At 41.9% G+C, this 27,924-nt stretch overlaps 1 protein-coding gene across 3 annotated transcripts; it reads right to left on the bottom strand.

Moving 5' to 3' along the window:
• Window positions 1–7: 7 nt before the first annotated feature.
• On the bottom strand, window positions 8–27,874 carry RMND5A (required for meiotic nuclear division 5 homolog A). Of its 3 annotated transcripts, none has more exons than XM_065634653.1 (10): window positions 27,513–27,874; window positions 22,643–22,785; window positions 14,668–14,802; window positions 14,389–14,489; window positions 8,957–9,123; window positions 8,059–8,224; window positions 5,358–5,460; window positions 3,068–3,222; window positions 1,617–1,726; window positions 8–368 (listed from the first exon to the last, which is right to left on the bottom strand). In XM_065634653.1, exons 1-9 carry the CDS (start codon window positions 27,652–27,654, stop codon window positions 1,663–1,665), a joined length of 1,176 nt encoding a protein of 391 aa, XP_065490725.1. In that variant the 5' UTR covers window positions 27,655–27,874; the 3' UTR covers window positions 8–368; window positions 1,617–1,662. The 3 variants fall into 3 exon arrangements, with proteins under 3 accessions (XP_065490725.1, XP_065490724.1, XP_065490723.1); XM_065634652.1 differs by having other exon boundaries at window positions 1,640–1,726; XM_065634651.1 differs by having other exon boundaries at window positions 8–1,726.
• Between the last annotated feature and the right edge of the window lie 50 nt (window positions 27,875–27,924).

The raw sequence follows: 27,924 nt of genomic DNA, 5'->3' as shown, positions 1-27,924 counted from the left end.
ACCTACATGGAAAATAATATCCTCACCCGTTTATTGTTGATTTTACCACTTGGTAACGCAGCTGTTTTGAACCCAGTGTGAATACAATTGAAGTTTTGCAGGAAAAATCACACACCTGTATTTTTCACATGTATCAAACACATTGAAAGGTTTAAAATTTGTGTGCCTTGACTCGCTCCTCATATTGTCTCTTTAGGGATGTCCGTTGTCACCGATCCAACAGAGTCCGACTCAGTCTCTCCAGTCAGGTGACGTACAAATTCAAAAAGTGTTGATTTTTCGAGGACGGTCTTCTCTGTAGTGCATGGTGCTAATGCATCCAACCAGTGTGTCAGTATTCAACCAGGTAAGCTTGGGGTTTCCTTTAACTACACAATACAGAAATATAATTTTACATGTAGCTTCGCATGCCTTATGGCCGCTCGCCCTACTATAGGACAGTGCAATAAATACAAATATATGCACACTAGAAAAGATCTCACTGCCATGATCTACGTCTCATTTATGAGTACAAATTTACCTAGTCAACAATATGACAAATTTAGCAGAAAAAGTGGCAATGGCAGTAATAGTCTACTACAAAAACAAGGCTAGAAGCAAAGTGTTCTCAAGCTACAGAAAACTTGCTACCTCCTAATATATGATGTAGGGCCTGGTCCTGCTAAGCACAGAGTCGTGATCAGTAGGTTGCATCAGAACATGCTTATCCCCCATTTCACAATGAATACTTCTACAATTTATTTGGTTGTGATAACTGTTTATAAATAGCACACTACCATGACTATTAAACTATACAGCAACATGACATTTAGAGCCTAATCCTGAATACAAAGTTCAAAGAACGTGACTACAAAGGCCAGAGAGCAAATGTCATTGACTAAAAGCATTTCCACTTCAGAATTTATTGAATGTTCTCTTACACAAACACTTCTCCATCATAAAACCAAAGGAAAAGGATTTCCTATTCCCTCCCTGCTCCAGTAGTAATTTAGCCACACACCACCCTTATAAATTAGCGATGGATTTTAACAGGTAGCCCCTTGGGGCTATATATTTTATATACTTTATATATATGCACATTTACTTTGAATTCTATGTAAAAGTTGAAAAAATGTTTAAAAGAAAAACTCAGAATATATCACCGCTTTTTCGGAAAAAAAAAATACAAATCAGTTTTATAACCACTATTCAATTTATCAAACTTTTTTTTTCTGAAGTATTTACCTTTAATTATGTACACATTACAGGAAATAAAACTTTTTCCCCACAAACATTCTCTAAGGTGACAGTTATCAATAGAATGATAGAATAATAGCAGGAAGAATATTAAACAAATGGGGGTGATCAATTTCTGCTTTTAAAAAGTAAAAAGTCACCATATAATTAAGTACAAAAACCTGCATTGAATGACAACTGCTGGTGTAGTAACTTGATCAGGTATGGAGACCAAGAGTACAGTAAAGCCCTATGGTAATAATATTTCTGTAGCATTTCCACTTGGTACGTATATACTAAATGTTGGCAAAGTTTCTGTAGCATTAGCTTATGCAAACACAGGAGTCCTCAGTCTACTGCATAAAATGGAACGAGTTGGTTTTCATTCTCCTGAAATGCACCTGAAATCCAGAGTGTCACTTACAAACTGCATAAGGAAACTTCTCTTCAGAAAAATATCTGTTTGGCATCTCCAGGGCTCTGTTCCATCGGACAATAGGGGCATTTTAATCTGGGGACAAAGACAATTATTAGTATTGTGGCGACACATGACGACTGAGCTTTAAGCTTTTTCACCCATTACAAAGGGATCGAGTTTGCAGGGATAATCCTTCCTCTTTTTAGTCCTGTACCATGAAATAAATGTTCCCTGAAGCCGTAACGCTTTACTTGGCTCCATTAAAAGTCACCTTTAGCTGAGAGAGACCTTATGCTTTTTCTTCTAATTAGATTCTTTCTCATCTTTCACCCCCACACCCCTGAATTACTAAATACCAAGAAATTACTCTCAATGATCAAACTATTAGTTCTACTTCTGGATTAGTTTGTTGCATTTTAGTCATTTTAAAGAGGCTGGTAGCTTTTGCTTTAATTTCCTCGGTATCCAGTGCATTTCACTCTCTGGTTCCCAAAATGCCATTACTTTACAACCCACTTATATGAGCTGCAGACCGTGATTAAAGAGGTCAGCCTGGGCTCCCTGCTGAGGTCTCTGCTGACACAATTGCACCTGCTCACAATATTTCTCCTAACATTGATCCATTTTTCACTCCCCTCTCCCGAATTAATATTGTCAGAGCTGTGCTGTCGCTAAAGCTGATCAATGGAAGCATCAGGAATGAGTGATGGGGGACTGGAATAACATAACAAGTTTACTGGCTTAAAATGGCTCAAGTCACCCTCAAAGGCGCATCTTCAGGGTTTTCCAACAGGGCAAATAATGCAAACATCGCTCAACATTTTCATTCATAGCTTCGCGTATTTTCACCCTGGATTTCACAAAACTTACGGCTCTAAATTAAGGTGCCAGCCTCCACAGAAGCTGCACGTATTCAAATCACCACTGGTTTTTCCTCAAGAAAATCTGTACAATTCTCTCGCTCCCATCTCCTCCTTCCCAAAAGCCCGTGAGCACCCTGCTGATATCCAACGAGGAGTATTTCCACAGCGATAATTCAACTACCTGCTCGATTTCAAAGCCATATTTCCCCTGAGGGTTAATTTTATTTCTTAAGAGATGTTTCATGCATTAGTAACCTTGCTCCCCACGAAAAACAGTGGGTGTAGAAACCTCCGTTTTGAATTTAAGACAACACGACAGTAATTACAACTTGGGAAATTACTCTGTTCATTGCGTCCCTTCATGTCATCCCACTTTCTGCAACATCAGAGGATTTATTATGCTTTTCTCCAGCGCACCAACCCGGCTGATCTAGCTTCTAAGTCTTTCTCTAAAATTAACAAGCTTCTACCAATTACGTAATTACAGACAGAGTTTTCCCAAAATACAGTATTCTAGTCTTAAGACTTGACTTTGTCTATATGTTGTACGGAATCGAAGAATGGTACTTACTTGCTGCCATTAAACATTTTATTCAAAGCATCTCTTGATATAATATGACCACAGACTAATTTCATAGGTGGATTATTATCTGTTGTTTGCTGACGAAGAATGGGACAGGCAAATATTGAATGATACCAGCACTTTTTACCAAGGTCCACTTCAATCTGTGAAAGAAATTAACAACAATTTACTGTGGGAAACGACATTTCCAGATAATTATCCCTCTAGGTCGTGGCCCCTCACTTAACAGATTTCACAACTCAGCTGTGAAGGCAGAAAAATCCATTGTGTGCATGCCTGACAATTTCTCAGCCAAAAATACTTAACTGTGATCTTAAAATGATGATTTATGTTGCTTCTCCCCATTCCCAACAAAGCAGAGTATTCTGCCAAGGGACAAGGGCATATTTTAGTGCAAATCTATGCCCTGGCAGGAAAAATGAGCTGACAACCCAACAAGACTTTCTGTATTTCCTAGCCAGTGATTTCCGAAGTGGTTTAGATGACAGATCTCATTTAAGGGGAAAAAAGAAAAAAAAGAAAAGCCCTTGGATTGATTATGTTAATGTTCTACAGCTTCTTGAAAGGCTCTCAACACCTACATGTCATGGTAATAACGAAGTGTATTGGAATTGCTTATTTTCAGTACCAACGCAGAAGACACTGGTACAGCACAATTCTTGCCCCCAGAACCAAATGATTTCACAGATTTCAACAGAAAGGGACATTCACAGAGAATAACGAGTCTGTGACTTCAGGAATTGACTGAGAACTGCAAAAAATCACAGCTTTGGTACCTGAAGCTCCTGGTTCTGAGCAGCCCTCAGTTCTGACAGGTTTCACCTTCAACAAAATCTGACAATATAACCTTTTCGCACTTCTTAATCTCTGTCTCGCACAATGAAAATAAGGCTTCCCATCCCCATACTGCCTTAGCAGTACACGCTAGAGGCCCTTATGTTTATAATTTGCAAGGAGGCATATAAATATTATTAATTGATCTGCATCTGACAGCAATCTTTTCCCAAATTCTCCCTAGCTAATTGTTCCTGTCTGGATGGCTGGGCATGAATCTGTCGCACTTGGAGGTTACACACTTAACGCTCTAAATGAATCTTTTCCAGCTACAACCAAAGAGCCTCACTCAGTTCATGCCCAGTTTGCACTAAATAGGTTCTCTTTCCAAATCAGGAGCAGACCACTGGAGAGCTGCACAGGTCTGCTAAGGGCTATAAAGGGAAACTGGGGTTTCGTAACAACTGAACTTCAATTCAACCAGTGTAAATGAGTTGTGCTGGAAGCATAAAGCACCGGGTCCCAGTTCAGGTTGCATGTCCCCAGATGTGGCACTAATTCTTTCACCTCCTGGCTGCTTGGTAAAGAGTCAGCACAAAGCAGCTCGTAGACAGAGCTCAAGCATTGTTAAAGGAAATTAAAGTTTCTCAGCAAGATCCATTTTCTTTCCAGTTATACGGAAAGATCTCATATGTTCAGTGTAAGGCTAAGTAGAAGGTGAGAGCGCCTCTATTGTTAAGGTCATTTAATCAAAGACCATTTCAATGCAAAAGGGGATAACAAGTAAAGCAACAAAGAAAACAGAGAGATACAAACCTGACAGACAAACACAACAGAGACAACATGAAACAACTTTGTCAGTCACATGAATTGACAGATCATCAAGAAACTGCAACCAAACCTGGACTTTGGAACAGATAAGAATGCAAACCTGAGGGTCCTGGAGGAGAGGGGTCAGTGGAACTATACAGACTGCAGGAGCAACGTGCAGGGGAAGGGGATTGGGGAGGAATGAACATAAACAGGGCCAGAAGGGCCATGCCAATATTTGAGGGTCCCTGAACATGCATTTTCTTGTGAATCTAGAGCAGTGCGTGTGTGCTTTCACCAGCAAATTTCCATCTTTACCAGCCAAAGAGAAGGGAGAGATCTTGGCTGCCTACACTCATGTTTTATGCAAGTCCTGCACGTGGGTGCTGCTGAAGGCAGCGCCTGGTCTGTGGCAGCCGGTCGGATCAGTGTCCTTTGTGTGTGGGGGGGTGGTGGCTGCGATTCCTGCTCGGCTTCGCTACGGCTTGAACCTACAAACGGGAAAACAGCAGCCACGTCCATCACCGGCCTGGGATGGAGACCCCCAGGTCTCTGTTCCTTGGGATGCCCCAACCCCTGAAGCTGCTGGAGGTGGTGGCTGTGTTTAATCTCTCTTAACCTGCAGCAGAAAAGAAACCTGAAAACAGCATTAAATACTGGAAATGTGCCCTGGGATAGCTCAGCATCGACTCACCGGTAGCTCATCCTTCTGGTTCCAAACACCGGTGCACTGCCTTTGTTCAATAACTGCCTTGATATTAATTAGAGCCGGTAATGCTACACAACCTGCTGAAAAACTGGAGAAAAAGGAAGTGTTAACATACGGTGCCTGTTAAGAAACAAGCATTTTTCATATTTCTACTTTAAAGGTTAACTGGGACACAAGAGTGTTGTGCTACTTCATTCATTATTGTCTGCACTTCTGAGCTCCCTTCAGGTATAGCAAGAGTTTTGGGGCAGGTTATCAGGTACCCTGTGTGTTACTTACTACATTCTGGACTGAAAACAACAGTTAATCCCTGCTCTGAGTCTTATAACGAATTGATTTTCTATATCACCTACTTTGATTTTGAGCTGTAGAGGAGGAAGATGTCATGTCAGCTTATACAGGTACTTGCTCTCAACTATGCAACAGGAGATGCAGCCTAAGAGTTTCCGCATAACCCACACGTACACACAACACGTAATCCTTTAATTATATGTGATTAACATATAAAGAAATATGTCTTTCTGCCTTCTCCTTAAATCAAGAAAACAAGTGTAGAAAAAAACCATAGGAAAGCAAATGAAGGAAAGAAACCACAGCCCATAACAAGAATGGCAGCACACAACCGCCCCAGGTCGGTGTCCCAGCAGTTCAGCCGGCTCTGGGAGTCACCCCTTACCAGAACTTAGCACGGTATTTTGAAATATTTCACTGTGTTACAAAAGCAAAGCGTGACGCTGAGTTTCCACAAATTAACAGATGTTTTGATGGTTTTAAGTCTAACGACTGGAAAGCAACAGAAACAGGATTTGACCGTGGTATCAGTCTGCTCTGTTACTTTGGCAGATTATTTTACTATTTGGGCAAGTTTTATTGTCTACAGAGTCATGACCTTCCTCTATGCTCTGCGACTCTGTGATTCTGTGAACTCCAGATACTTATGTTTCTGCAGGAACATTCTGGCTACTTTATTTAGGAAGGGTGGAAGGAGGAAAAAAAAAGCAGCCATATCCTTCACCTCTGACGGGTCATTTTAATCCTTACACTTCACTTTTTGGTTCTTTCAGCCCTAAGCATAACTTGTGTTAACCCCGTGGAAAGTCTAGACAGTAATATTAATATTTGCAGAAATAAAAGCATTACTGCTTTAATGGTTCTGTATGAAAACATACTGTTAAAGGGCTGTTCGAGAGGTAAGAACTCAAGTAAATAGTAAATTCAAACGGTGTCCAATAGTCCTTCCAGACCCTGAGTACATCAAGAGTTTTCCCACCGACTCCACGCAGTAACTGGGAGCACGAGGCTTGCGCAGGATTAGATAAATATTGGAGAAACCAATCAGCCTTTAAAGCAGTGGCTGCTACTTGTGTTCTAGAAAGCAATATATTTTATAGCAGGGATTTAACTTCAAGCTGGTTTAATTTCTAAAGGATTTGTAGCGCTCAAAGGTCACATCGGTTTAGAATGGTCTTGTTTATGACAAGAGCATCGATACCACCTATACAGTGAATACATTTCAGTGCAATCGATTTCACACGAGGCACAAAACAAGCGTCCAACCAGTCTAAACATCAATATCAGGGATTTTCCACTTCACTGAAAATCTCTTGGACATTTGCATCGAAAACAGCGTTACAGCGTCAGTACACAAGCAATTAAAATGTAAAGATTGCTGTTAATTTGACTGAAACAGGAAAAAGATGAAAACCAAAAAACAGAGGTAGAAGTTTTAGGTATCTATAAAACCCTTGAAGTGAAACCTGTAGCATTTATTGTAGAATGACAATTAATCTGAAAGTGCTCCCTTTGTTGCTTCTGTTGTATTTTGTGGCAGAGGCACAAACAAGGGTTGACAATTTTAAGAGTTCTAAACCAAGCATAGAAGTCTAACAACAGTAACATGCAAACAGTAAAAAAAGATAAAACAAAAAACCAACCAAACAAAATATAGTGAAGCTTCTACTGAGTACCACATCTAGCCCAGAAAGACACATAATTTATTTTCTATTTAATGTCTGAAATGAAAATGAGAACATCAGGTGAGTATATTGGGGAAACTGACATCCAAAGGCTAAGTAGTGGCTAATCTGTTTTATCTTCAGAGAAGCTGGAAGGAGATGAGATTGGTTTTTCTTCACATTTCCAGCAGCCTCCTACAGATTTGCATTTTGTCAGATCAGCTACTAAGCTTGGAAGTGCCTCTTTCTTCTTTGCAAACGAGGTCCAGCAAAAATTTGGAAATTTTAGCAGCTGAAATCACAACGTAAGTCTCGAGCATTTTTCTATGGAGAAGACAGGTAAAATAATGAGGGGGTTCAAAACCCAGACGATCAAATGCCGACAGAGCCATGGCCACAGTTTGGGGTGTTTCTGCAGTTAAACAGCAGGGGCAGTTTTCACACATTTGCTGTGGGAGTTACTGGCCGATCGCCATCCTCTTTCCTCGCACTGTTGCCTGAACTACAGAAGCCAAATTCCATCTGTGAACATCTCCCCTCAAGCTGCAGGGTAAAGCACAGCGCACGGGAACCTCCGATTTATGATCTTCGCAAATCTCATTTCTAATTGCAACTACACTCTTTATTTAACACAAGCTGGATGAGACTACTCTCAAAATGTGTCCTTGGCAAAAAATAGAAACCTAAATCACCGTGTAGCTGGTGTTAAAAGCAAGTGGAAAGCATCGTACCTGACACTGAGAGGTGACTCGACTGAGAGGCCCAGGAGGGCGCAGGCGTCTCTGGTGAAGATGTCGCAGATGTCGGCCCACTGGTTCGCGTCCAGCAGGTGAACGTACGGGGAGTTCTCGATCCCCTGCCGCAGGTACACCAGGCTGCCCATCAAAACCTGAATGTCTGTGAGGGATGGGAAACAGCGAGTTATTTTATACCAAAAATAAGAGGTAGCGGCTAGGCTTTTAGCTTTTCAAGGAAAAGAGGTAGATAGAGATTAATAGCACGTATCCTCACCGCTAAAAAATACAATTACAGCCATCATAGAACAGACGTCTACAGCTTTGAGAGCTCCAGTCCACTACAACAGACTGGGGAGTCATCTCCCCGCTACAAGCATGTCACGCTGCCTGTTAGTTAGCTTCAAACAGATTTACCTCTTTGTAAGCTTTCTGACACACACTGTAGCCTAAAAATTAAGCTTTACTGGATTCAGCTTGAGTGACTTAACTCACATGATATTGCCCATTTTCCAAAAGTTTTCTTTCTCTTTGTATTCCCCCACGCAGCAGAAAATAACAGATGACTATTCCAAGAACATGTAAGTGCATTTTTAACACTTCACCCTGGCAGCAGGTCTACTCTACGTATTATTTAGAGAGTCAAAAACCCTAAATTTAAGCAAACGTGCAGACGTTAACATATATTTTTGTGCCCCCTCTTTAAAAAAAAAAAAATAAAGAGGAGTTAATTCAGATTGCAAGCATTCAGGTTATACGTGTTAAATACAAAAATAAGAAGCCTCTAACAAAATTAAAATCATGGAGTAAAACACATTTTGAACCTGATTTCTATTTTACTACGAGGTGCCACATCCAAGTGCTTTAAATCCCTTTAATGTGATCGAAAACTTACCTTTCTGATGATTTAGGGCGAACGGCTGGAAGTTTTTCGCATACTGAAGTGCTTCTCTTTGATTTGCTGTCCCACCCATCAATAAACTAATGAAATATAGTCTGTGTAGCTTAAATTCCAACGAACTATTCTGTGCCATAAGCATTTCTCTGTTGGATACCGCCCACCTAGAAGAAACGAGGAGGTACAATGGGACACGACACAGGAGTGATAAAGTGTCAGCCTACACTGTATGAAATTATTACAATTATCAAACACCCATTTCAAGGAGAACATGACTGTTCCCTGAACTTGCATGAGTCTATACAGGGCACAGAAAATGGCAAGACCCTTCCCAAGTGACACAGGGCACACAGCACGTGAAGGACGTCACCTCTGGAGCTGCTGGATGGGTTAACCTGCAAAATTCAACACTCACAGGCTGGAATGCAAGGCCAAATTAGGCAAATATAACATAGAAATTGCTAGAATCTACTGTATTTGGATTACTGTATTAGAATCTACTACCACTCTGAATCTATAACAATTATAGATAATCTTCAGCTGTATGTTGAAGAAGATTGACCAAACCTTTCAAGAATGTATTTTCCAATTTCCTAATTCACTAAATATTTCCTCTAAGCCACTGTGTTTGTGTGTGTGTTGCCCTGGAGAGGGGATGTGTGTCTGTGGGGGCCTTGAAGACAGATATTATCAAGACCGTACAACAGGGGGTAGGGAAATCAGCTTAAACTTGGCTTTCTGTGTTATTTTCAACTTGGACAATAAAAACATTTCTCACTTTCTGGGTCTCATTCACCATGACAACACTAATGTTTGGCTCCCGAATAACACGGCATGTGTTTAAGAATTCTTTCAAGTAAAGTGAACTGGATCTTCCAAAGCATTTCCTAAAAAGTTATTTTGTTACTTAGGTTTTACCCATCCCTTTCTTGGGTTTTTGCCTTTTGTTTTGTCCTTAATTCAATTTAGTCAGGCCTAAATCAATCCAATCTTTCTCTTAAGAACTTCAAGTTTCAATGTGCATCTGTTTCTCATTAGCGTTAATCAGTTACACCATTTACACTGTGGGGGCCCCATTAAGCAAAAGACCTTTTCACTTTTCAGCAAGGAAGTGAGGTAGTTTCTGTCCCTTAAAAAGAAGGGGTGCGTGAGGCATCTGCTTTTTTCAACCAATACTAAAATAAGAAAATTAAGCATTCTTGCAGTACTGGTAAAGCTTTCAATGCAACTTAGCCTTCTGCTTTAAGATGTAGCATTAATGAGCAAGTATCTACTTTCAATTTGTTGTGGTGAAAGTGCCAGGGTCTGACTTTACCGGCAAGGCTTTGTAGTGACAGCAGTGACCTTTCAGTGGAAACAGCAAAAAATGTGGCCTTTGAACGAAGAACAAGCTCTACTGTCCCTAATTTCAGATATGCAGCCTCAGAAGACTCTCAACGCTGTGATCTCCACTGGGAGGGAAAGGCTCACTCACTAACCATGGGGGCTTTTTGGGTTTTGTTTTGGGGGTTTTTTTTATATGATTTATGTCCACAGTTCAAACTGGGAATAGTGGCAACGAAGCTCACTCCCAACTAAGAAAACAAGAGCCTGAAGTTAACAACCACAGACCAACGAGAAGCTGAAAGACAACAAACTATTCTCAGTAAACCATAAAACTAGTCCACAGTCCCATTAATGAGATATTAATCTGTATTGCATCAAAAGGGAGGCATCAAAAGAGCCTCCATCCTCTCCCTGCCAATATCCGCAGCCACACGATACGGCACTTCATCTCGCTGAGCTCGAGTCTGTTTTTCCAAATTAGCTTTTAGGCAGGCTTTCCATTTTTAGCTCCTTGAGTGGCAGCACAGATTTGTATCAGAAGAAAGCAGCCACAGAAGCCAGGCCCGAGGTGTTGTGTCTAGGACATGTTGTTCCTATTTCTAATGGAAAGACAAAAAAAAACAACGAGTGAGGTTTAAAACATTCAACCCACATAGTCTCTACCACCGTCCAAAATCACTAGTAATCACGTGTGTCTTCCTGCATCCCCTCAAAATGATATTTGCAGTGTTTTCACTCCCAAAAGTCAAAGCCATCTAAATTTTTTTTAAGTTTACAGGCTACTATTCAAACCACAGGTACACAGAGCTCTTCTCTAGCTCCCACGCGGGATTTAGTTAAAATGAATTTCACAAAGCCTAGCAAAGACTAAAAGTTGAAACCATACCCCAAAAGGTCCCACCAAATACCAGGACCTGTGCACCTTGCTGCTTTACAGACAGAAGAGAATATCTCTCGCTCAGGAGATCACACTCAAAAGCTTCGAACCTGCAAGTTAGGGCTCAGAACGGTCTAAATCCACCCACAAAGAACCTATGGATTTCCCTTTCCCATCACCAAATTACGGAGAGAAAAGTCGCTGGAAATTAATGGGATCCTGTGGAGGCACAGAGATTACATGGCTTAGGGAGCAGGGCCAGGCTAGGCATCTACAAAGTCAAGCTGCACACCCCACAAAAAAAGAAAAGTGTTATGGCCAGTTGTATTAAATTCCAAACTGTAGTAGTTTTAAGCATTGGAATTTGTATTAGTAAGAAAATCGGAAAAAAAAACCCCAAAACCTACAGTTAGGGTCTTTAAAAAAAAAAAAACCAAAACAAAACAAAAAATCAGATATAAATACAAACTTCTCTCTACCACCACAGCAGGGCTTTGAAAAGCTTTTTGAGAAGCCGTTCTCCAGCAACTCCCTCTGGATGGCCGCGACCAGGAGCCACCCGCATTTGCTTTGCTTCCGACACTGAGTTAAGCCCAGCACCAACTGCAGAGCCCTGGCAGAGCCAGCGAGACCGGTTATTGTTCATCCCAACCTTCCACAGCTTCGCGCAGGTAAATCCTGCTGTTGTCATTCATTTTCCCTGCGCAACACCTGCTTTCTGCTCCAACACCACTGTCAGTAGCCTAACCCTAGAACAGGCCAGGTTGGGGCTGCTCTTAGGCACCCCTAAAGTTCTATTTACTGATGTCAATTTTAGCCATTTGGTAGCTTTTTGCCCAAAGAGCACAATGCCGCATCTCCAAGCTCCTTTTATGTAGAGAATGTCCCTCCAGGAATGGTTTCTATCCCTCTTCTCACTCACATCTGCTGGGAAATAATATGGGAAATGCCTTTGCTAGCACCAGCAGTTCTGCAGAATAGCCGGGCATTGAAGACACCGGTTATTGCCTAAACTGCGTAGTTTTGTCATATTTTGATCATTCCCACTAACCACCATATTTTTTACGTAAGCATCACAATAAATAAGGAGCCTCTGTGCCCAGCAGCAGGCAAAGGGAAGCTTTTGCACAGAAGACCTTTAAACAGAATAAACATTATAAACAGAAATGAGACATGGTGGGGGAGGAACACCAGCATACAAACCATGCTGACAATACCCCCTATTCTCTGTCCATTCAGCTATCTCGGGAACAAGAGTTCCTTTGAAGAACGACGATGCCTTTCCCTTTGTTTGAAAAATATTTAACACATTGCAAGAACTAAGAGATACAATTAAGTGGCAACGAGTAAGGCGCATGGCCTAACAAACTGGAGCTAAAATGAATTTAGTGACTTTAATTGAATGGATGTAACAGCAAGTTATTGTTCCTCAGAGAGTATCCTTTCCAACAGCCATGTTACTATTTGAAGTACAAGAAATACAAGGTGTAGCTGACAGTAAAACCTGTTTCAGCTGTAACACCGGGCATTTCAGTGTTGTTTCCCTTCAATTAGCCAATTCAATAGCAATAAACCACCTGAGCTTTCCACCTGGGTATCTGTATTTAAAGACCAACTATTCAGGTCAAACTTTGCATGACCTAGAGGCATAATCCAGGATTTAGTTTATGAACAGCATGGAGTATCAGAGCATCCCTGCCCTTACTTTGGATGCCAATAAGCTCTGAATTGACAGATCTGTGCTGGTTTGTGTTAAAGGGAAAAGAAAACGTTTGTTCATATGAAAATGTACGTAACTGAATCATGCAAAATTGGTATCTTAAGTATATGAATTATGCTCTGGAATGAAACACATAAATTTTTACTTCGCTTTGGTTTCACTGTTTTTATTTTTAAAAGGCCACTTCAAAGTTGGTTTGGGTTTTTTATTTGTTTGGGGGGTTTGTGTTTGTTTTTCTTACTTCTGAGATCAACCTAGGCTTACCAAAGCTCTGGCAAATTTAAAAACAAGCAAACAAAAAACCCACCTCACAGAGGCTGAGGGTTTGTTTGGGGTTGTCTTGTTTTTAAAATAAAAGCTATTCTGAAACGGCACTGCAGAGTTATGTATCCACTACTGTAAATCAGAAAACAGCAGCACATGAAACATTTAATCACCTTTCCCTCCTCACCACCACTTTTAGCACCAGATTACAAGTCTAATGGTTGTGAAGTCTACTAAGGTCAATAAAACACGCTGGTCTGGAATTGACTGAGAGACCTCAGATACTCCCAGATCTGGTTTTCATCTGAGTGTTCAGCATTATCCACTGCTGGTCTCTTCTCCCAAGTAACAAGTGACAGGACAAGAGGAAATGGCCTCAAGTTGAGCCAGGGGAGGTTTAGATTGGATATTACGAAAAAATTCTTCACAGAAAGGGTTGTGAGGCATTGGAACAGGCTGCCCAGGGCAGTGGTAGAGTCACCGTCCCTGGAGGGGTTTAAACGAGGTTCTTGGGGGCATGATTTAGTGCTAGAGCTAAGTTATGGCTGGACTCAATGATTCTGAGGGTCTCCTCCAACTGAAATGATTCTATGATTCTGTGAGTTGCATCAACAGAATCGTTTTGTTCAGAAGAAATCTCACTAATGGATCTCACCGTCAGTCCAGGCTCCCAGCGGCACCTCACCTGTCACCAGCGTTCGGCAGCACCCACCAACCCTCCCCTCCCTCTTCCCACCCTGGGTCTCTTGTCTGGAAAGGGAAAGTCACTTGAGGGAAAGTGAGAACGTTGATCCCGAGTCAAGTTCTGCTCACCCCAAAGGCCGGGTGATGCCAACAAGACTTGGTGGCACTCAATACTTTAATAATGCCCCATATTCTACGCAATCGGGCCCATTAAAATAAGGTTCGCTAATCATTCACTATAAGGCTAAGTACAGTTGTGGCAGACAACTGCTTCTCCACATGATGTTTCTTCCCAAAATCTTAAATTTGCATCACAAATGATTCAAGTTAATCCTTAATCTAAAAAAAAAAAAAAAAAAAAGTGTCTCTTAGTTAACCAGTGCCCATGGGGAGCGACAAAAGAAGAAAGGGGTTCACTCAGTAACTAGACCTCCCAAAGGACAAAAAGGGACACATCTAAATACACTAAAGATAATATCTGAAGTGAAAAACTAAGGATTTGTCAAAAGCATTCAAAAAAAAAAAAAAAGGAGAGAAAAACCACTTGAGCAGACTCACTCTAGCGCAGGTCTCAAAACTCTAACTTTTAATGCTTCCAATATTCGATTCAACTCCACAAACGGTTCTTTTTGACTTTGGTCTATTGATAGACCTGATTCCTGAAAGAAGGAAAAAAAAAAAAAAAGGCAGTTTTTAGTTAAAGCATAAAAACCAATGCGATTAAACTGCTGCTTTTCTGACAGTTTAAATATTCACCTGGAACATTCAAATAAGGACACAAACACAAAGCATTATTTTACAGAGTTGATAACATTCAACATCCCAGATGATGGTTACCTGACAAAGCTCCTCGGCCACATCCAACATCCCTTGCCGGAAGAAGTGTTCCACCATCACTTCGTTGAGGATCCGCTGGCTGTCGGCCTGCCAGCACCCATCTATCCCCACGCTGCTGATGTCAGAGTCAAAGTTCTGAAAAGCACAAATTAACCATTAATAGGCTGGAAAGAAAAATCGCCTCACGTCATTTTTCTTTTATTACACAGGATACCTATGTCTCCGCCCTGATGCTTTCTGCCTGTTACTCACTTGGCCCTCGATTACCTCCTGTTCAAAGTGATATAAATCTGTCAGCTGCTTCATCATCTCCTGTGTACAGAAGAAATCCTTTGGCTCGTTTCAAGTCCGAATATTGTCCACTATAAGGAATTATACTGACAAATCACAAGTCTAGCTAGCAAATTAGAAATCTAACTAATAAAGGAGTTTTCAGATCATGGTGCATTTTGGAAGGATCTGCAGAAAAGGCTTTTTCCATATGTGAAAACTGAAAACGCATAGAGAACAGAAAACAAAATCGCCTACACTAGAATCAAAATAGCGTTATCAATGCATCACTGTCACTACAGTGCACCAAATTAGAAGTAAAAGCTTTAACTCAAGAATTTTTGACATAGCTGGGGAGGTAGACAATGCTGAAAAAGGAAAATGTCACTTCTCCCCACCCCCAAATGACACTGAAATTCAAATCTCTGAAGACCTCAACATCCCAGCAACAGGATGAGCTTTGAAGATCTGAAAGATCTTTGACACATCTAACACCGATGATCCTAGTGCTGTGTATTCTTAGGCCAGTGGCCTACAGACATATTCCAGGAATAAGTAAAAATATTGCCACGGTAACTCTTTAGTAACACTTGGCACTGCGCCTCTTGGCAGCAGGAGAGCAACACTTATTGTAACCCAAGATATAAACCAGGATTTTAACTGCTAACATGTTTTATGATCGGGGCAGACAGGCTAATCTGAATACAAATCCTCACCCACTGCCTAAAACAAACCTCTTGCAAAAGAAACAGTCTAGAAGTCCGCACATTGCTTGCTGCCTGACCCAAAGGCCTCCTAACTCTACTCTCTTCCAAGAAGGAACTCAGAAATCAGAAGTTTGGTGAAAATAGCAGCACTTCAGCCGCAGCTCTGTGACGACCAACAGTTCCAAACAACATGGAAACACCTACCTAGTGCAAATGTACATTTCTGCGAAAGCAGGCAGAGCAAACAACACGAAGTTGGTATGAGCTGTCTGTCAATCACATTATTATCAGTTCCCTGTCAGGCAGCACAACCTGCGGTTGTTTGCCAATGATACCAAACTGGGAGGAAGAGCTGACACATCAGAGGCTGTGCTGCCATCCAGCGAGACCTGGACAGGCTGGACTGGGCAGAGAAGAACTTGATGAAGTTCAACAAGGGCAAGTGTAGGGTCCTGGACTTGGGGAGGAAAAACCCCAGGTACCAGTACAGGTTAGGGGGGGACCTGCTGGAAAGCAGCACTGCAGAGAAGGACTTGGGAGTTCTGGTCGACAACAGGTTGACCATGAGTCAACAATGTGTTCTTGTGGTCAAGAAGGCCAACGGTACCTGGGGTGCATTAAGAAGAGTGTGACCAGCAGGTCGAAAGAGGTTGTTCCTTCCCCTCTGGTAAGGCCGCATCTGGAGAACTGTGCCCAGTTCTGGGCTCCCCAGTTTAACAAGGACAAGGAATTACTGGAGGGAGTCCAGCGGAGGGCTACGAAGATGCTGAGGTGTCTGGAGCATCTTTCTTGTGAGGAGAGACTGAAAGAGCTGGGGCTGTTCAGCCTGGAGAAGAGAAGCTGAGAGAGGATCTCATCAATGTTTATAAACATCTCAAGAGTGGATGTCAAGAGGATGGACCAGACTCCTTTCAGTGAGGCCCAATGACAGGATGAGGGGCAACGGGCACAGACTCAAGCACAGGAGGTTCCATCTGAATATGAGGAGAAACTTCTTTACTGTGAGGTGCCAGAGCCTGGAACAGGCTGCCCAGAGAGGTTGTGGAGTCTCCTTCTCTGGAGACATTCAAACCCACCTGGACACGATCCTGTGTGATCTGCTCTGGTGACCCTATGTTAGCAGGTGGGTTGGACTGGATGATCTCCAGAGGTCCCTTCCAGCCCCAACCACTCTGTGATTCTGTGAGCTCTGCCAACGCAAAGCTGGATATCCAGTTTCAGAACAAATCCAGGCAGGCAACAGGGATTTACGTTAGATCGGCACCATGTATCCCGGAGATGTGACATCGCTGACCTGCAGTAAGAGCCCAAGGAGTCATATGCTTTGTCATAACACACACCAGAAAACAGGCATTTGCAAAAGCATTTGGGAGCCTACTATTAACCTGTTTCAGAAATTAAATTGAATTGGAAGGAGAATCTGAAGTTAAAAAGCAGTGCAGAACAACATCAAACTTTCAGACCACGGGGTCACTTTTCCATTGCACAAGTCTCTCGCTCACTATGCCTCACCGCATTTTCCTTAGGAGGTATCAAATATCTAATCACAATTCTGATGTCAGCCTCAAAGACTGAAACCTTTGCAGGCTGGCTAGAGAGGACCAGAGTGGCATGTGGTGATCAGGTACAGTACAGTGACCTGCCACAGAAAGGGGACCGGCCCTTCAGAAGCTGCCTTACCAACAGTGAGCAATTCCTCCTTTTAAACAGCAAGGGGGGTGTTAAAGGGGGCACAGAAGCTTAAATCTGTAAAGCTTCTCCTTCCTCCTTCCAGCACTGTACTCAACTTCACACTGCGTCTTCCTTTTATTCACCAATTATTAATTTCCTTCATCAGCCACCTCCACATCTCCCTTGATGCTGCTCAGTGTCATAGTGAGAAAGGTCCCTCAAACCAATGATAGAACCTGAGGGAATGGCAGGAAGATGTGCCAGGGGAGGTTTAGGTTGGACATTGGGAAAAGGTTCTTCACCCAGAGGGTGCTGGAGCACTGAACAGGCTCCCCAGGGAGGTGTCACAGCCCCAAGCCTGACAGTGTTTACGAAGAGACTGGACAACGGCCTCAGACACATGGTGTGAACTGTGGGGTTGTCACATGCAGGGACAGGAGTTGGACTCGATGATCCTTGTGAGTCCCTTCCAACTCAGGACATTCTAAGATTCTATGATTCTCACCCCTGCACACGTGGCTTCAAAACCACCACTCCCTTCAGGTCACCCAGCAAACTTTCAGGAAAACATCAACCTCAGGCCAGCAAATTGTGTCTTCCACTTCTCAGAGATGGTGGAGCAAGATGAGTATTTAAGTTATTGCCACTGATTGCAGTCTCACATTTAATATTTTCACTTGATTGTCTTAACCTGTAAGAACCTTGCCATGTCGCTCGTATTTAAGCTCTACCCTGAAAAAAAACTTAAGGATTTTGAAGACTAAATAATACTGTTCTTATTTGTGCCAAGCCTCTGAAGCCTTTATGGTTCAACGCCATTGCCAATTCTGGTACCAGTGTCCAAACACCACCAGCAGGCCACATAAATCCATCAACGATGCATTAGAGAAACACCAGGGGCAGCATTAAGAACACACAAGTTTGCTTTTGTTATTAGTCTTGGACTCTGGGATGGGGATCATCAGTGATCTAAAAATATTCTTCATGCAATTTCAAGTCCTATCAAACATAGAACCCTGTTAGAAGAAATCATATTCTTCTGGGCAGTTGCCAACCATTAGAGCCGGATCGATGCCCTAAACATCTCGCATCCTTCTCATTGCTTGGGGGCAGAGCCACTTACCTCAGTTCCTTCAAAAAATCCACATTTTGTCCTGAAACAACAAACCTATGAGCCTCCAGAACCTTTCCAAAACCCCGTCATAATTTACATTTCTTTTAAATCCCATAAAAGATGATAACAAGGAGTCATATTAACAGATATGTGCAGAAGATTCAAATCACATCATACAACCTGACGACCTCATTTTTTTTCCTCCCCCTGCATTCTCCAATCAAGCCAGTCTTGACCAGGTTCTCATTTCAATAACTTAAAAAAAAAAACTAAAAACAAAACCAAAACATTTCTGAGGTCTGTATTATATGTGGGATTCTACAGCTCTGCCTCCTCTGGCTCCTGAGGAGCTCAAGGACTGACTGCACATATTCCAGTGAGTGATCGTCACATGTCACAACAAATTACTGTTTGCCTTTGGTTTACATATTTCGTAACCATCGCGCATGCCTGATCTTCTGGTGGCTACACATGCCACTTTTGTTTTCTAAACGCTGACAGTACGCTAGCTGATAGCACGTGGGCTTTAATAAGATTTCAAAAGTTGAAATAAATCCCCTAAGTTACAAACTCCGTAAAGGTCATTTTCTGCTTTTCAGGTTTTAAGGTTAGAAGAGTGTCAGTTAATATTCCTGACAAATAAGTCTTTTTTTTTAAGAGTGTAATTACTAAGCCTAAGGCTAAAATGTAGACTACTATGTGCTAAATATACCGATGATACAATGCAAAGTACATCACTGATAATTGCTGATATGTGAGGACTTCAATGCACACACACAGAAGATGGACCATTTTAACATGAAGAAGGATGATGATTAAGGGCAATTTCGTTTCTCAGTTGAGATTACTTTGTGCATTCCTCCCTTATTCTGAATTCTGACTCAAAATACAAACAGAATATATTTGTTCAGCTTCTCTGTTCAGTTTTTTGGTTCATAAGGTAAAGCTCAACTTTGTATTTATCCAGCCTCATTCTTCACAGCAGCATAATTAAATTATGTTCAGTAAAGGTTTTCAGTTTGTCTGTATACAAGTTTTAACATGAAACAAACACTAAATTAGGTACAAGTTTGCTTTCCCAAAACAAAGATTGGATCAAAATGTTGGTCCTTTAAAAACAGGCTTAAAATTCAGGGAAAAAAAATAGACGAAGCTACCATTTACTCCACTTATTTTCCTGAATGAAGGCATTTAGCCACTACTCACATTGCTGCTAGAAGGAAAACATTTACTAGCCCCATCAAAACACACTTTGAGATGAATTCAAATCATTCCAGAAGAGTGATTGATTTAGAGGGAGACTGATGAGTGAGCCACCTGGTAACAACCTGCTGAACAGTGCCGGGATGAGTTCTGGAAGCAGAGCAAATGGTGGTACAATAAAGAAAAAACTGGATGCAAACATTTCCTTTCAAAGGAGAAAATGCTCTTTGGAAGAAAGGTTAAGGTCTCACAGTTCGGGAGCAGGCAATCCATGTAGAACTACCATGAAAAAAAGTCCACCTTATCAGATAAACTTTCCAGGAACTGCCAACTAAAAAGCAACACACAAGTTTTGGCATTTCAGACTTTAAAATGGCTCATATTTGACACCAAATTTGAACTTCTTTTCTCAAATGCTCAGGAGCTTCTGTTCTCAGAGTGAACGCTGCAGGCACATAAATCTGGGTCCCATCCGAGTTCACAAGCGATGACTACAGTAAATTAAAAACCAACCAGACTAAACTTCACACACAGGTATAACCCTGCCTCAACACTGGAGAAAAGAAATTTAACCTGAAAGTTGCTACCAGCAGATAATTCAGCGAGTTCTTTTAAAGGCTAAGTTTGTTAGTAGGAAGTTTGTTGATTCTACATGTAACAACAGCTGTCACTTGGATGCATCACACACAACCGGTACCAACACCAGCACATTTCCCAGTCTCGAATCAAGCAATAAAATAATAAGTTACATTTATCTATGCCTGAGCACCTGGAGATGTTAAACTGACTATAAAATAAATGAGGAGAAATGCTGGAATGAAGATGTACATGTGACAGAAACAAAATACAAGTCTCATGAATCAAGGCGAGGGCTCTGCTGCTTTAAATTCTGACAAGCATTTCATTTAGGAAACACTAGTATTTTGCCCAGAATGTCTGCGAATCAATTCACTACATCAATGACACTTAATTACTCCTATTGGTTTAAGCTTAAGTATATTATGGGGATGGAATGGGGGAAGGGCCATTTCAATAGGACTTTGCTGGCAGGTTTCAAACATATTTTCCAGCAGCACAAGGAAATCACATTAAGAACATACAGATTTCCTTCAGATGTCACTGTCCAGGGAAGCATTAAATTCCACCTGGATTTAAACATCACATGTATTCATCTGACAAACAGGCCAAGACTTCAGGGTACAAAGTAATTCCCTTAAGATACTACAGGCAGGGAAAACTAATGAAATTCAAACTACTTGCATTTAAAAAGTCCAACAAGGTTCATATTTAAGATGACAATCCCAACTGATGCTCTGAACTTTATAAAAACACGTCCTTTGTGACGAGCAGAACTGGGGACTCACACGGTTCCCACTGCTTCTAGTTTCTCACTGCAAACACAGCTATCCTTTTTCAAATAAAAATAGGAGATAAAACAGCAGGACAGAAACAACACTGGAAAAACTACGCCCATGACAACTGAAACAGCTATTTGGAGATCAGACTGAAGTTTAAACTTCATTACACTTGCAAGTGTTGTTTTCTTTGGCTTCTAAGAAATTCTTTCACCAACTTCCATTGAATATTCACACCCTTTACACATTATCTAGGGCTGCTCTACCTCGGAGTATTTAAATGAAGAAGGTCCAGCCAAATCTGAAAGCTTATTTGTCCAAAGTCCACTCACTAAAGCGGAATAGGAAAGTTTCAAACTTAGGACAAGATTACATAGATTTATTTCAGGCTTCAAGCCAGTAATAAGGATGGAATCTTACTCTAGTTAATTGGTTTAGATACAGCAGCGAGAATCAGAGACAGATGCGTCCTTAAGCTTTGGATAACGGTGACGCTTGGATTAAAGTGTTTAGCACAAAGTTTGAGCTCTCCACGCTGGGCAGTCACAGATAGACGCAAAATATTTAACAGTTGCACAGATATCCTGCCCAAAAATGCAGCATTATGTACTTTGTCTCTTTATCACACTACTGTTAAATTATGCTTTAACAGATTATCCTTACTAAGAAAGTTTAAATGAGATTCCCAAAGGAAGAATGAGTATTCTGGAAGGCTGCAAATGTCTTTCGCCAGATGAAGACACTCACTTACCAGTGTCTTCCTTAGTAGGAAAATAAAGTGCATCTCAAACCAAACATTTAGGCCTTATCAACATAAGCATGTTCTGATATGAAACTATCACTTAAGAATGTCTAAAATAGCAAGTCCCAGACTCCTTACATACAGAACTACTTTATATGAAAGAACACACAGACGGAGAAAAGCATGACCTGAAAGTACACATACACTACCATGTACCGCAAAAAAAGTTTTAGTGTCATTTCAAAAAATTGTTAATATCTACCTACAAAAACACATTCAGATCCCAGTTATTCTTGAACCTGAAATCCATATATGAATGTCTCATATGCAAAGCTTTGAAGATAAGCTGCCCTACCTTATTATTTGTTATGGCATAGACACGGATACTGTGAGAAGCTGAATCTACTCACTTAAAGAACACCGAGTGTTATAAAATTAAGCCCTAAGAACTAACAACACATCTGAAATATATACAAAGTGTCTTTCTCAAAAAAAATCTGGTTTTATACTGCCTTCTAAAACAAAACACCACTTTTGTGTTGTTACTGACGATTAACTAGAAATGCAATATATATGTATTAAACCCAGTATTTCTGATTGAGACACATATTGAAACAAGCATTTCATTAAGCTCATACAACACACACTATTACTAAGTCTAGTAATATCTACAGGGCATGTTCTCTTGGAAATTAAGATATTTGAGCTGCCCCAGAAGGAATATTCCGTGTACAACAAGTTCTGAAAGCAAATACTGTACAACCCACCATGTTGCCTCTGCCCCAACCCTGTGCTTCTGTAGCTGACAGGAAGATTTAATTAAGATTAATTGTAGTATAAATCCAAATTTTGTAAGAGTACACATCACAGAATATACATAACATAAATCTAAATGAAACCGCAATATAAATACCTTATCAATGGCTTTTCCAACTCGAGATACGCTGCTGTGAATGTCTTTATGATCGGAGGCCAGTTTTTGAACTGTGTCTTTTATTCTTTTACAACACTGTGTCATAACGAGTGAAATTGTCCCCGACAAATCTCCATCTTGATCTAGACAAAAGGAGAGGAAAATTACTTTGGTACAAACAATAACATTAAATCTCTTAATGTGCACAATACATAAAGAGAAGAAATCATATTAAAAGAAGGAAATGCAAACTAGAGAGTATTTGCAAAGCAAGATCAGCTTAAATGAACTAAAATGTACAGGGCACAGCTCACCCATGGAATTATAAATCCAGTCAGGTGCACTGGAACAGTTTAAAAAATTAATGCAACAGTTTAAAAAATTAATATAAAGTTCTCACATGTCTCAGTCACAGCAGATTAATAAACACATCTCAAAGAAACACCCCAATCCACAAATCTCACAGGATATAACAGGAAGCTACTGAACCTACTACAGGATCAGTTTTCTTCTAGACAGTTCCCTGAAGACACCCCAGAACATCAGGTTTAACTTCAACAAAGTGCAAGCAAAATTTGGATTAATAAGGACCCAATTCACTCTTGCCTCACAATATCCACTTTATCAGACCCTGTTTGCATTTGGGCTGTGTGAAACTTTTGCTTTTCGACTTGTGGAAATGGTTCAGCCAACCCGTGTCCAATTTTCCCTGATGGGCAAGAAACAGCTCATAAAGAAAGTGAACATCAGATCCACTTTTTCTTGTTGTAAGATCTATTCTCTAGAAACGGTGACGTTTTTAAACCGATGTGCAAGCGACAAGTTCAATGCTGTATGATCCATTCTGTGGACAAAACAATAAATATGAAAGGTTTACAAGCCCCTGACCACACCACCGCACTTAACAGTTGACACCCTTTACACTTCGACTCAAACATCACTCAGCAGCTTTAGCTGGGGAAAAATTTTTTTTAAAAAAAATTATTTTGTGCTTCACTCCTTTCTCCCAGCTTTTGAATTCAAAATACAAGGACAATCTCTTTTCCAGCCTCACCGCTGAAGGTCTCTCCTTCCTCTAAGTTCATTCTACATGAAGAATTTTTCCTTTAGGGACACAGACTTCACAGCTTTCAGCTACATGGGAAGGCTCACTGAAGCAGCAGAGCAGCCCAGAAAGGCTTCCCTAACATTTCAGATCCAAAACCTTCATGTGAAAAAATTAAATCCCTAAAATATGTCTTTAGAAGATTTTCAAGCAACTACGTTTTCCGTAAAGTTTGTTCCTTTCTCATTTTGTATTTTAACACGCCTTTGGTTTCAGCAGCACTTTAGAGCCCGGTTTCTGGTATTTCACAGGAGAGCAAAACACAGGAGCGGCAGCACAGGAACAACAGAAACAAACTGTAATTCTTAAACCTCTGAGGAGAGCAAAGGGAATCCAGAAAAAAGCTGTAATCATAGGGAGCAGGTAGTAGTTTACCAGCCGGTTGTTCTAGATACTTTACGCATCCCAACTCCCAGCCCCACTGCTGCCATCAGCACCAAAACCAACCTGTTGTTCTGCACAAAAACTCGTCTCCAGAAAAGCAAATAACTCCTGTTCATCCCCACAAGCCCCAGCTGAGGAAGCTTTAATAGCGTTTTTGCCACAGCCATGGCTCTTAAGAAAATTTTTAAAAAGCTTTCAATTTTTTTTTTCCTCCCTCCAGTCCCATGAAGCCGATGATCAACCTCCTGGGCGACCAGTGAACAGGGTTCTATAGTTTTCCAAGTGAATGAGTGAGGAGTAACAAGCCTGAAACAGCCTCTTCAGTGAACACTCGCTAGTTCGACCCTGTGCATCCTAAAATAAAAACTAACATTTCACTCAGCTGTCACGTAAAGTTTGCCTCCTAAACTTATTTCAAAAATAACCATTATTTCCTGGTTGCTATTTCCTTTTTGTGATAGATACATATTAAGAAAAACAAACAAACAAAAAAATGAAACACACACACACACAAAGGCTCTTAAATAACTCTCATGACTTTTGCCAAGAGAAAATGATCAAAGATTATGCAGCAACCAAATTTAAATACTCCTTCCCCAGTAAACAGAGAGGTTAAAGTACACTCTCTTCATAGCCATTTTTTGTAAGAAAAGCCATTAAGCTAAACCCCAAACAACTTACGTGGGTAATTGTTTTTACTCCAAGCAAATAAGTGAATTACTGGCCCCAAACACTTACTGCAGCAGAAACCAAGTACAGCAAAGCGATTAAAATGCCTTCACAGGAGAAGCCATCAGAGAAAAGATCCCCCCTGCAACCATCTCTTCCGCCTTTAATTAAAGAATGAGCTACTTCTAATAATCAGCAGCAGAAAACCTGCAGCCAGTCGTGCCAGTAATTCAGTGTTCACAGAACATTAGAGACCAACAGCTTTTCTGTGTATTGTGTGAGTACCGCCAAATTAAGGGAAAAAATACATTAGAGAGCAGACACGAGGCACAGAGTAGACTCCAAAGCCACATTTACTCTGCCAGACACATTTATACCACCCAAGAATACATAATCCTGCCTTGGCTGCTCCAGGAGGCAAAATATATTAGGGGAAGAGAAAAGAAAACCAAACTTCGTCTTCCTATTCACAGGCCTTAGCACAGGGCTCGTCTATACTCAGGCTTTAATATGGAAACGGCTCAAGAAATTTTAAGAGAGTGTATGAGTGAGGAAAAGAAAACCAGTTTAGGGGTTGAAGCAGCTTCTAAGAGTTTATATTTCTCCACCCACTTCCTTTTTGTCTCCGCTGCCTATTTAAGGGCTTTTCACAAGATCTCTGCTCTCCAATCTTCTCCTACAGCATTAATTTCTTCTTCAGCAGTGGGGGTTTTCTTTTATGTTCCTTTATCTTTTTACATTATATACACAAGCATATTGATTCAGTTCAGCCCCCTGAATTACAGAGCTCCACACTAACAAGTCTGGCTGCTTCCACTTCCATCAACTTTCAAAAATACTCAGGATACAGTATATAAAAGCTCCAAACACCTGTTCTTATTAGAAAGTTGTAAGTAACATGTTGAAGAAAAAAATAAGAATTTCGCCACCTCTGAAGCCAGCTTACCCTCAGATGCCAAAATTGAATAGAGTCGCCAGGTGTTTGAGAGTGCACTAATAACATATTGGCTTCATTGTGGAGTAGTTCCTAAAAGAAAGCTCAATTTGGGATGCACTTTGCTGGGGCAGCATCACCACTTACTTGGTAAGTAATGAAAACATGTCCAGGGCCTTCACAGGACAGTCCCAAAAACTCTAAATCCAAATCTGGATAGAAAATCCAAGAAGGACCCTAAAGGAACTGCACGGTGGAACCTTTTAATTTTATTATGAAAAGAGTAAAAGCTCTGGACCTGCAAGATCTGTCTCCCAGACACATCTTTACAGCCCCACAGAGTCCTACGAAGACCAATACAAGCATAAGGGTGATGCCACGCAGCTTTCTAGGCAAGGGCAGCATCTCTGTTTGTGAAGACACGCATTTTATCAACTGTCCTGAATGCACAAGCCCAAATTGTTTCCAACAGCACAAAACACATTTATTGAAACACAGATCAAAACAATGCCAAAACGACCAAATGTTATTTCACCCCAAAGAAATGCCTCAGAACCAGAGTTCCGTGTTTGTTCTCTATGGAAATTGCCATGTACACACAGCAGCTCCAATACACTCGTGTTTACGCTCCTGGAATTATACGCAGTTGTAAGTGAGCTTTGCACCTGTATTTGTACAACACTACGGTAAACATGTTTTTTCTCCGAAACAAACAAAAGCAGATTCCACAAACGCACAATTTGCTCTCAAGTTTGGCCTCAGGAGCCGGCAAGTTCCCACTTTCAGTCCCTGAGCCGTCCCTCCCTGCGTGGCCTTGGGTAAATCCCTTCAGCTGTCTCACTGTCCCCTCCCACCCCGTCAACAAACACCACATCACCTCCATCTGAGGGATTTCGCAAGGTTTAAATGTCTCTTGTTTATAGTGCTGTGAAACACAGCCAAGACTCAGGAGCCCGTGTTTACCTCCTCCTGAAGGGTGGCTTTACCCTCAACACTTCCAAACCTACCCAGAGCAAAAGAAAACGACTTAGTGGCTTAAGAGGGAAAAAAAGAAGAAAATAAATAAGAGGGGAAAAATAAGAAAACAGGGCAGCCCTGCTGTTTGTTTCTCCTGGGGGTGACTAACCCCACTGTCACTCAACACAAAGGCTGTAACTCAACACAGAATCATTTCTGTTGGAAGAGACCCTCAGGATCATCAAGTCCAACCATAACCTGACTCTAGCACTAAACCATGTCCCTGTGAACCTTGTCTAAACGCCTTTTAAACCCCTCCAGGGATGGTGGCTCCACCACTGCCCTCGGCAGCCTGTTCCAATGCCTCACAACCCTTTCCGTGAAGAAATGTTTCCTAATATCCAATCTAAACCTCCCCTGGTGCAACTTCAGGCTATTTGCTCTTGTCCTGTGACTTACTACTTGGGAGAAGAGACCCACTTAAAGGCTGTAACTCAACATAAAGGCTGTAACTTCATCATGAAGTCCTTCTGGCCTGGGTCACACTCCTCAGCAGCTCACAGAGGGCAGGAGGGGCCAGAGACCTCTTCCCACCTTTAACTTTTCCCTGTCAGAAACACAAACAAAGCTCCACCCCGGGTGTAAGGGGAGCAGCGCCCCAGCTCAGCCCCCCCAAGCAGAGGGACCCTCCCGGATCCACCATACGCGGGACAGGAACCCCCCAGCCCAGAAAGGTCCAAAGTTTTGGGCCTTTTAACCCCGGAGGAAGGGGCCGCCCCCCCGGGGAAAGGGTAGAGGGGGTCGGGGGGGTCTCCACGTACTCTCGGTCTGGAGGATCTCCCGGCGCAGCCCCCCCGCGTACTGGATCAGCTCCTCCAGGCTGCGCTCGCAGAGCTGCCCGTAGCCCGAGAACTTCTGCAGCACCTTCTCCAGCTCCCGCTCCACCGTCACGCACTGGTCCATAGCGGCCGGCACCGGGCCGCGCTCCTCGTCCTCCACCTCCTCCTCGGCCACCGGGCCCCCCTCTCTGCCCGGGCCCCCCTCTCCGCCCTCCGCCAGCACCGTCCCGCCGGCGCGGCCCAGCCCGGCCCGGCCCGGAGCGCCGCTCGCCCCCAACTTCCCCGGCTCCTCAGGCTCACGGCAGTTACGCACAGGCAGCGCCGAGGCCAGCCGGGGACCTCACAGGCGCTCCGGACAGGCGGCGTAGCGGACACCTTAATCGGGGACCTCCCC

The sequence above is a fragment of the Caloenas nicobarica genome, chromosome 4 (genome assembly GCF_036013445.1).
Source record: "Caloenas nicobarica isolate bCalNic1 chromosome 4, bCalNic1.hap1, whole genome shotgun sequence".
Classification (NCBI taxonomy): Eukaryota; Metazoa; Chordata; class Aves; order Columbiformes; family Columbidae; genus Caloenas; species Caloenas nicobarica.
The sequence above is the reverse complement of the archived record's forward strand: the minus strand, read 5'-3'. Positions and strand labels throughout refer to the sequence as shown.